The 10,522-nt window shown below is 42.1% G+C and overlaps 1 protein-coding gene across 1 annotated transcript in view; it reads right to left on the reverse strand.

The window, feature by feature from the left end:
- The window catches only part of APOB (apolipoprotein B), a 60,497-nt gene extending 50,275 nt beyond the window's left edge, over positions 1-10,222 (reverse strand). Inside the window, exons 1-4 of the mRNA XM_069236006.1 lie at positions 10,083-10,222; positions 4,357-4,395; positions 2,035-2,150; positions 1,016-1,161 (exon numbers count right to left, since the gene is read on the reverse strand). Coding sequence (XP_069092107.1) covers positions 1,016-1,161; positions 2,035-2,150; positions 4,357-4,395; positions 10,083-10,140 — 359 coding nt within the window. The 5' untranslated portion in view covers positions 10,141-10,222. The remainder of the gene's footprint in view (positions 1-1,015; positions 1,162-2,034; positions 2,151-4,356; positions 4,396-10,082) is intronic.
- Between the last annotated feature and the right edge of the window lie 300 nt (positions 10,223-10,522).

Raw genomic sequence — 10,522 nt, forward strand, 5'->3', positions numbered from 1 at the left:
CACCAGGATCCATGATCCTGATGGGGTGACTGCGGTCTTGGTTGTAATCAGCCCAGATGGCGCTGAACTCAGTGCCGCTCTGCTGATTACAACCTTGTTCTCCGCCAGCCTTTTCATGGCAGTTTCCCCACCATTAAACGTTGGGAGAAAAAAACAAGTGCAGGGGGCCTCCGGAGAGTCCTGCATTGCCCATGCCATACCCATGGCATGGGGAGTGCAGGGCCCCCGATGCCCAGCACCCTCGGAATGCACACTAACTGCCAGCGGAAACCTTGTAGTAGAGCGGGTGAGGAATGCCACTGCCATGGCGGTGGTGTCCTCCCCGCAAGTTTGGCTGTCTCGCGTTGGGACCGCCAAACTCATAATGGGACCCTTACTGTGTGCTGGGAAGACTCAAAGTGTGCTGAAAAGGCAGCTAAGTGAAATAATGTGGCTCCAAGTGATGCATGACTGAGTTGTGCACATGCTTTAATTTTACAAAAGCCCACATGAGTGCCATTGAGTTGATTAATAATAAAGGCTGTTTTTTAAGCCGTGCTTTATTTGCAACAAAACTGTATGTGCCAGAGCCCAGGCTATTTCTCAGGAGCTTGCAGCAGTTTACACCACCCACTGCCCCTGCCAACTCTGCCAAATACCAGTTCAAGCGCTACCTACTAACAATCTCACTCATACAAGGGTGACATTTTGGACTATGCCAGGCCACCTCAAGCCATAAGACAGACTGGACCTGATAGTATCATTATGGCCTAAACATATATGGTATTGTACAACACTGGTAATTTTAGATCAATTCATATAGCATCTCCACGTGGTGGACTGTCATAGTTAAGTGCTAGTTTTAGAAATAAGTGCCAGTGCCGAGCACTAATTATCACTGTCTGTAATATGTGCTAAAATCCGCTGACAGTCACCATCGTAAGAACCAACGGCTCCTTCGCGCTGCCAGACCATGAAGGCCCAATGTCCACACACACAAGGTTCACCATAAAAAGCACGTTTCAGTTTTCCTTACTTGGAAAGTGCGATGGCAAACTCGTCTGAGTTATGTGACTTCCTCAGTATGGCCTTGCCCTCAGAGTTGACTCCCTGCACCTCGGAAAGGCTGCACTGGTTGACCCGGAGGATGAAGCTGCATAACTGGGGGACTTCGAGCTCAACCTGAAAAGAAAGCACGTTTCTGTCAAACACAACTTGGGATCAGACCACGGTAGGCCCAGCCAGACCAACGACACTAAATTATGTTCTGATTGTAATCATTCCCTGCAATATCGCCTCAATGATTGCCTCCATAATGATGACATCTCTGTGAAGCTATATCTTGATTTGTCTACAGAATGCTGTGCCTTTCTCACCAAAGATCGAATCAGACTTAGTGATTCCCCTCATGTATTCCTAGATTTAAAAAAAAGGCTTAGCTGGTTACATCACTATGGGAAAACATAGCCCCTAGAGAGATGGAAGCAAGCTCAACCACGTGATGTTCATCAAAATGGCGACATCACGGACAAGGTGCCCTCCGCTGGTCAAGTTTCCTACTGAGGAAGTACACTAAACGGGTTCTAATTTCAGCTTCACTGCGCGTCCAAAAACTCGAGATAATGGGCAAACCAATGACCCTGAGGAAGTCAGCTTCTCTCGGGTAGTAACACCTCGACTTTATCTACTATGAAGTTCAAACGCTACATAAACAGCTTGCATTTAGAAGCCTCTTATGGGGAAATCAGTCCTGCGCACAGGACCTCAGCGTGTGACTTAAGGCACTTGTTAGTACAGATCAACTTATACCCAATGTTTTGATGAATATTTCGATTCCATTAAACTGAAAGTCACAAAATGGCAGCGTGTCTCATGGAGGTTCTGGAAGGCTATTCCTGCAGTGTAATTTGTATATATATATATATATATATTTGAAGAATGTCTAGCTTTTATGAAGAATTTGGCAAACTACAAAGTATATGTGTCAAGCGGTGCAGATTCCGGATGTTGTGCATGAAATCCGCCAGTCTATAGTGGGATTTCCTATCTTCTCACCTTACAAATGATCTTGGAGCCGCTTTGCACATCTGCAGTCCCGGGCACACCATTCGACGTTTCAGCTTTATAGTTGTATAGGTATTTCCGTAAGTGTTTAAACCTAGTTGCATCTTCTAAAGAGTTAAAAATAAAAAAATGTTTCGACTTCTATAGTAACACAATAATTGTGAATAAAACAAACAACCAACACATAGAAATAACACACTGCACAAACCGTTCACAGCGTTGGTTTGAATTGCGAGCAATAATGTGATAAACCTGCAGAGGGCGCTCAGACATTAGATCAGAGCAGCAAGTGTTTGCTGTGGCCGGAGCGCCACCTCACCGCACACTTTGCCCTTTTGCTCCGGTGCAAGGAACAGTGTGTTACAATTCCAGTTATTCAGGTGCGCGCCTGCGTTCATGACAAAGGTTAAACTCACAGTCCACGTCGCCCGATGAGAACTGAGATTGCTGTCAATAATTCATTATATCTATGTTGTTTCCCGGGTTCAGGGTTGTTTTCAAGCGTGCTGTGATTCCTTCGTGGTCTGTAATTTTCAGAGTTTCCTGATTTAAAACCTGTGAAGTTACCATGCATCATCGTCAGTGCCCCATGGTGCTATTAACGTTTATTTTCTGTCACTGACAATTGTGCCAAGCGTTTCTGTTTCCGGATAAAGTTCGTCACCAGGAAGTAGGCTAGTTTAATCGTGCTTAGAAACGCAAGGAGGCAGGTACATGTTTTGATTACATGCTGGCACCGTGAATAAAACATTTTAACTACAGGCCTAGAAAGTTGTAGGGGAAACCCGCTTGAGATTCGTTGGGTATGCAGGCCTTTCGCGCATGCGCGCGCATTCGCATGGTACGCAGTTTCACGTGGGTGACAGACAAGCACCTCGGGCAACTTTGAGGAATGTTCTGTGCTTTACACACCGAGGGCTGCAACACGGGCCCCTGCCGCGCATTGGTAGGGGTATGGATGGGGTGAGGAGCAACTCTTCAGGGGGGACTCCATCATTCTAGGGCGAATGAATGGATGTGGGAGGCTCAGGGCTCCCTCATTGCTTTAGGCCGGGGTGTCCCATCATTTTGCGTTATGCCACTGTTCACACCTCTAATCTTGTGGGCAGACAGGTGTTTCCAGATGAGTACATAGCCTCCGTCCCATACACCCCTTCCAACCTTAACTGTCAGTCCTGGGGATCTAATGGAAAACCCACTCACACCAGGGACGGACATGGGTGTCCATCTCGGACTCCTGTTTTTCGTTATTGATTTTATAATAATCTTGGAGTTTTTCCACGAAATTTAAAACTCTCACCGATTTTTCTGTTTTGCTTTCTTCACGGAGTGCTAACACATGCGCTATTTCTGTCATTCTCGACTTCTGTTTTTCGTTATTGTTTTTATAATAATCTTGGGAATGTTCCAATATATTTAAAATCATGCCCCGATTCCTCAGTTTTCTTCACGGATTGCTGAGGTTTGCACTACTTTTGTCACTCTCTGCCTCTGTTCAAACATCCCCTGCCCCCCCTCACTCTTCCACGGGCCTTGTTCTTGTTTCACACCCTTTCTCTTATTTTTAAACGTTTCTCACTCGTTCTCTAATCCCAACTCGAAGTACTGTCCTTACACTTAGTTTTAATGTAACTTGCTCCTGTACACGCGTCTTTACAAACATTGCTTCTGTCTATGTTTTTTTTTCTCACATTTTTGTAGCCAGTTTTTGTAAGGAGGAACAAGTCTTAGAAACGACTGCCGTGGTGCTCCCTTTACATTTATCTATGATCTATACGTGTACTCCTCAAGCAATGCACATGCGAATAAACATGCAATAACATTTATGTTCACTCTATTCAGAGACGAACTGGACTATCGGGAAATGGGGAGTATAGTGACAAGAAGAGGAAGGATAAGAGAGCTGGGACGGAGTCAGTCATAAGCCGGGTGATCATGACATATGACTGACATTACCGCGGTCCTCCCGATGAAGTCAGTGATCAGATGGTCTTGCTCCATTTGCCACTGATTGCAGTTTTTTTTTAAAAGTCAACATTAACTGCACTTCGTTCTTTGGTAAGTTTCGATCGTCCTTAGCATTGTGAAAGCGCAATGTCCTTTCCATGTGTCAACGTTTCTGCTGCTTAGCAGTGTACAGGGGAAGGATGTACCTCAGCCCACCCACCGCTCATTTCACAAAGGTACAATGTTCGATTTAGAAAGGGAGAGGAAACAGCATGATCCAACAAGCTCTTTTTTTTCTAGACTTTGCAAAATGCCAAACCAAAAAATGCACATTTTTTTTTATAAACAAACGAATGAAGTCCTTACTTAAACAGCTTGGATTTTGATTTTGCACTCCATCATCTTCTGCAAAAAAAGAAAAAGAAAAGCATTGAAGGGTTTATCACAGCCACGAGGTTTTTGTTTTACGTCATCATGCATAAAACTATGCAGATTACACCATATTCTTTATGAACCGAGTTTGTGAATTGGTTGTTGTATTTTTCATTTGAATTACATACAGTAATTCATTTCACCTAATGCAAGTGTAGATAGCATTGTAACAGATAAAATGACATATACATCGTTGTGCAACAAGCAAACATTTTCTCCCAATAGATTGCACTGTCTGCCTTCTTCCCTCTAAATGGCAAAGCATTTTCCCCGTGTAATTCAATGCCCTTAATTTCATCATTGTTAAAGGGCAAAATGATATCTCAGCAGAAACAACTGTGATACCATCATGACATTCTCCTGTGGACATATCAGTTGACTACATACAGGCTGTTTCTACCGGATCCAGTTGTTTTTTGGTCACATATTCTATGGCTACAGGAAAACGTCTAGTTGGCTTCAGTTTCCACTTCGAAGTTACTACTGGTGTTTAATGCCAGCCTTGGTTTCAGCCGGCACTTTAATTTAGCCACTAGAATTTCCCTTCCCATCCATTCACCCATACATTGCAGTGTCCAAATACCCATAGGATGAACAGCATGCAGGCAAAACCATTTATAGTGGGGACGATTGGGATGTCTAGGGCCTGTGATTGTGGCTGATGTAAAACAGACAATAGAACATGAAGCACAGTCACAAACCTAAACACGAATATTCTAATCTATGAGAAAGGCAAATTGGCTCTTTAGGAGGGTCATGAATGTTTTCAAAGCCTATACCATGAACATGCTCCATATTTCAGGAAACCAGTCAGCAGACGCAGTGCAAAAGAGATCTACACAGCAGAGGTATGGACTGTTAACCAAAATACCCACTTCCAATTGTGAGTCCTGCATATGCAGATGAGTGAACCCCAAGAGAGGCACAGAAAGCAAAGGGTAACAAATAAAATCAAAGAAAAAGAGCAGAGCAAAGAAACAGTATAATGGGACAGATTGAAACCACACCAACACAAATTAAAACAAGTTTAAAAAGTCCAAAACAAAGCGGCAAGTGTTTACATTTTTGCATACACGATGGCTCCAAACAACAGTTCTCTTTGAGTACTTCGATCGTGACAACTGAATCATGACAGAGAGAACAACAAAAAATACGGATGTATTGGGGACATTTTAAATGTAATCATATTGGGTCGATCCATCCAGTCTAGATTTTAGTTCTATGTGTGCAACTTTAAGGATTCACCAAGAGCCACAGGCACCCTGATATAAATCTAAAAGAGACAAAGATCAAATTAGCAAGAATGAGGCATGCTGCATTCCTTCTAGGTGCCAAATTCTTCATGCATAAATTTGCATTAGCAAATGCAGCTTTCCCATAGGGAATATATTTTCCCAGATAGAGTTGCCACTTGCCCCAATCCCCTACTCCTTATTCCTGCGCTTGTGGTTCTTCACCTACACCTCCAGGTCGGCCCACCCAGAAACACACACAGCCCCACCACTAGTTCTCAACATGTGATTGAGGCAATTTTGCAATTCTGGATGTTTTTTGCATTAGTAAATTCACTATTAAAATCAAAATGTCACCAATTTTAATCAGTGAGTTACGAAGTAGAATTAATATTTGCTGAGTGATTTTTTTTTTGTTTCTTACTACTACTTTGGTGTGCTTAAATGTCAGCCAATCAGTTTTGTTGCCGCTCGTAACCTACCCAAAATACATTCCACTGCTACTCCTGATATGCATGAAGGCATGTATGTGTGTATCTGAAAACCCACTCTGGGGCATGCAATAGCTACACATATTACAATACCATTAAGTCTGTATAGTCTTCCTAAGATTTTGTGACTGATGTGTTTTGACATACCAGTCTTCATTCTAGCTAATAATATAACTATTTTGTGGGAAGGAAATCTCCCATCGCCAATCTTAAAATGAGTGCAACAATCTAATGCAACTATTATAATTTCATAACTGTATTGTAAGGTATGCAAGAGTTTATGGACTTGTAATTTGTTTTGTAAATGTGGCGGTCTTCTCTTGCAAGCTTTTGAATTTATCATACTCTTCTTCAGAAACGTCCCTATTACTCATACTGTATTTCTTAAATGTAAGACAATCAGTTTTTAATGACATCTTCCATTGCGGACCTGTTCACATTCTTAAGACACTGCTTGTGTTGGTTATCCTTTAGTTCATTCGGCCTTTCATAGTTCTTTTCCAAGTCTCCAATCTCTTTTCACTTTTGAAATTGTGTGTCTTCTTTCTCACTCATGTAGATGAGGGATAGCCGATGATTCTTCTTGGTAATACATGCATCATTTTTCTGCTGGCTGTTCCTAGATCTACACTCATCTTTCATGGTGACCACTAGATCCTCTCTTCTTTCATGGCGGCCACTAGATTTTCTTCTCTTTTAAGGTGGCCACTAGATCCCTCACCTCCCGCACCATTCCATGCTGGTCTGTGATCCCCATGCCATGACTTTGCACTTTAGAGTTTTAAACCAAATGTCCACAGGCTATACACCTCTTCCTGTTCTTCTACATTACACTGATTTTTAATTCCCTTTTGGCAATATTTGTATCATTTGTATCATCTACAAACTGGCATAACTTAAACTCAGTCACATATCAATGCAATAAAGCAATCCAAAGTGCGATTAAAGCCCTGTGACACCGCACTTATCAGCACATTTTCTTCCTAATAACCCACCACTTTGGTCATATGCTGGAGGTAAATTCCAGACCCTGTTTGCTTAGGCATCAGAATTCTGAGTTTTATGAGAAACTTCACATTCTCGAATTTGGAAAGTCAGGCATGACAAAATTAATTATTGCAACACTATGATGAATGTAGAATGTGGTGCAGTGAGAAGCAGTACCGCGTGTAATTACACATTTTGTGAGAAATATGAGGTATTTAACACCTCCAATAAATGAAGAGTATACGTATGTACAGGGTGCACCAGACTGACTCATTAGTATTTACTACCATTAATCATCCTTCTACTGTTTTTGTGCCCCCCCCCACCCCCCACCCATTGGAACTTGGCGTCTCCATTGTGGTTCTCTTAGATTGTCAACCTTCAGTTTTGATCTCTCTGGCGGATCCCTTCATTAGCAGTGTGTCAATATCCATATTTGCTCCATTTAATCATGGACGTCCAAACAAATATATCAGTCTCAGATTTCTTACTTAACCTGCTCTTATTGTATAGATCCTCCTGCCCCTTAGCAATACTACGACCTCAAAATGATAACAGATATTATAAAAACATTTTTTTTTATTCAAGGACTTTACCATTTTCATGTTTGTTCTATTGCCCCGGCTAATTCATTTTAATTCTTAATTTGATTTTATGTATCAAGTTTATATAGCACACTTTTATATAAGCTGTTTTTAAACAAGCCACTATCAAGTGAACAAAGGATATAGCTAAAAGAGCCATATTTGCAGTTGATTGGTAGATCACCACATTGTCACAGAGGGTAGGCGACAAGTCATTATAAAGTTTATGGATTAGATGCAACAAGCATTCCAAAGCTAATAGGTCTGGGCTTAATAAGCCAATGCATGCAGTGTAAGCACATTAAAGCCAGCAGCAGTAGACATAGACAGCTTTAGCTGCAAAGTACTCCCTGAAAGAATTCAATGCCAGCACGAGTGGTGTTGGAAGAATACACCCAAACAGCCAATAACATTAGGTGAGATAGATTATTCTGCTAGGCTTAGCCGAGAAGTGATTGACAAATTCTCAGGTCAATGACTAAAAGAGGCTAGTCGAAAAAATCCAGTAGTTGAAAGCAGGGAAACCCAAAGTCCTCTCTTTGTATATTGTAAGCAATAGGTCTGTTTCACAATTGTGCTGTCGAAATGTAGACTAAAAATAATAGGCCCTCATATGTAAATTGCATATGGGAGAGCATGAGTGGTGAATCTCAGCATAGGAGTAGGACAATAAAGGAGGAAGAAGCAGACAAAGTAAGCTGAGCAGTAAACACTGGCCAAGATAGAGAGCTTTGTAGACATCAACATAATGGGAGCAAATGTGCTCTATTGAGATAGCCTGATACCAAAGTCCCATGATTCAGATGCAAGACGAGTCTAACTGCTGCCTGCTGCATGGTCTATAGTGGGGAGATCAAACAATACCACATGGGTCTGTGGTTCCTTATGTCTATAGAGTACTTATCTAGTTCCATCACCATTTGAAAAAATAATTTCCTATCTCTAGCTTTGCATGACAGCCCATTACGTATTCTTTTCCTAATTAAGACTAAACATGAAAAAGATGATTACGAGTTGGGAGGCAATCAACAATCTTTGGATGCCTGGAGGAAGTGCTGATTCCAGAGGAAAGTCTATGAGCAGGATTTTTCCTACATATCCGAATTTAGCACTTGTGCCAGAAGTCAAAGGGTTTTCAATTACTGCCCATTTTGACTCAAAATCAGACCCACAGTTTGGCCCACTGGGCCTGTGCTTCATGAGCATGTATTTCTTCACATAACTGACATATCTCTTCGCACCTGCAGGGTGATGGCTTCAGACAGGGAAAGAAACAAAACATTACATTTGCTTTAAACAGAGGAAGAGAAGGGTTGATAATAATTCCGTTAATATTCCAACAGAATAATAAAAATAAGAAATTATACAAAGAATTTTAGTTATATACTTGGGCACAAAATAGCAATCAATGAATTAGTATAATAATATTTGGAATTAATATGAACAGAATTATGTTTAATGTCTCCATGCCATGTTGTTACATCTAACAGAAGTTGCACTATACGCTCTGGGTCTCGAGCTTCAAGAGCAAAAACCAGGGCTAGAAGCCACTCGGGGCTACCGTTTGTGACAGAAAGGGAAATGGCCGGAGTTGCACCTTTCAAAAGGCGTTCTGATACAACTCTAAACACGGAGTAGGAGAGTAGAAAACTGTCTTGTTTTTTTCTATATGTATTTGGGCTTGCCTTTTCCCCCCTCAGGTTTAACCTTCTAGTTCTTTGTGCATAACAAGATCTCTGAAAAAGTGTGCCTTGATAAAACTCAGGAAAGCAGCATCTATTGCCTGACGATTACAAAAAATAAGCCAATAATGGCAAAGAAAGCATCGACCTCACCACAAACCAACATTAGAGACATCATGAATAACGGAGACTACTGAAGCACATCTGGTAGAATTATAGCTCACGTAAAACCTTTGTATCTAACAAGGAGACCCCGGATACAAGTGTATCTATATATGTGTACAAATAATGTACTCCATAGTAGAACATCGTCAAATTAAAGGGTAGTGCTTAAAACAGAGACGTGTTGCTTCTAAGCACTATAGCGATTTAAGATCCATCGGAATTTAATTTATCATCCTTAGAAAGGTGAGAGTTCGAGATGGCCCTCCCAAGATTTGTACTGGTCAGCTATCACACACAGGTGCCATCAGTGAGCACTTAACTCGCTGGGATATCTCACGGGCTCAACTCCCCAGGGTTAATACAGCGTACTCAGACATGTTCAGACGCCACAATTATTCCAATGCATCTCTGAGGAGCATTTCGAAGCCACACCCGCTTCGAGGCGGACCGCACGCTTTAAAGGACTGAATAATGAGAGGAGAGGGTCTGGCAGCCAGGGAGTGGGAGCCGGATACTCACGGGCCAGGGTTCCGCTGTTGATGAGAAGCACCAGAAGCCAGAGCTTGCTGGTGCCCATGGTGAGCAATGGGAGCGCCGGGTGACCCCAAGCTCCTCTCGCCGCTGAGGGGTTTTCTGGTCCTTGCTGGGAATGAGCTTGCTCTCTTGGACCCGAATTTATATACGGCAGCGAAGCCGCTGAGCCGCTGTTTGGGAGTTCAGGGCACATTGCAAAAGGTTCAAAGGTCCGTGTCCTTCCCCAGCACTGCCCGAGAGGGTTGCGTGCGGGCTCAGAGCTCACCCCGTGGCACAAAGCCTCGCTCTGTCAGAATTGTGGTGTATTAAATTCAAATTTTTAAGCACACGAATATAAAAAAAAAACTATCAAAAGGATTGCGTATTACAAAAAAATAACATTTTAAGTAAAGAAAAATGACGCTGCAATCGATGAAAATTAGCCC

The sequence above is a fragment of the Pleurodeles waltl genome, chromosome 5 (genome assembly GCF_031143425.1).
Source record: "Pleurodeles waltl isolate 20211129_DDA chromosome 5, aPleWal1.hap1.20221129, whole genome shotgun sequence".
In the NCBI taxonomy this organism is placed as follows: Eukaryota; Metazoa; Chordata; class Amphibia; order Caudata; family Salamandridae; genus Pleurodeles; species Pleurodeles waltl.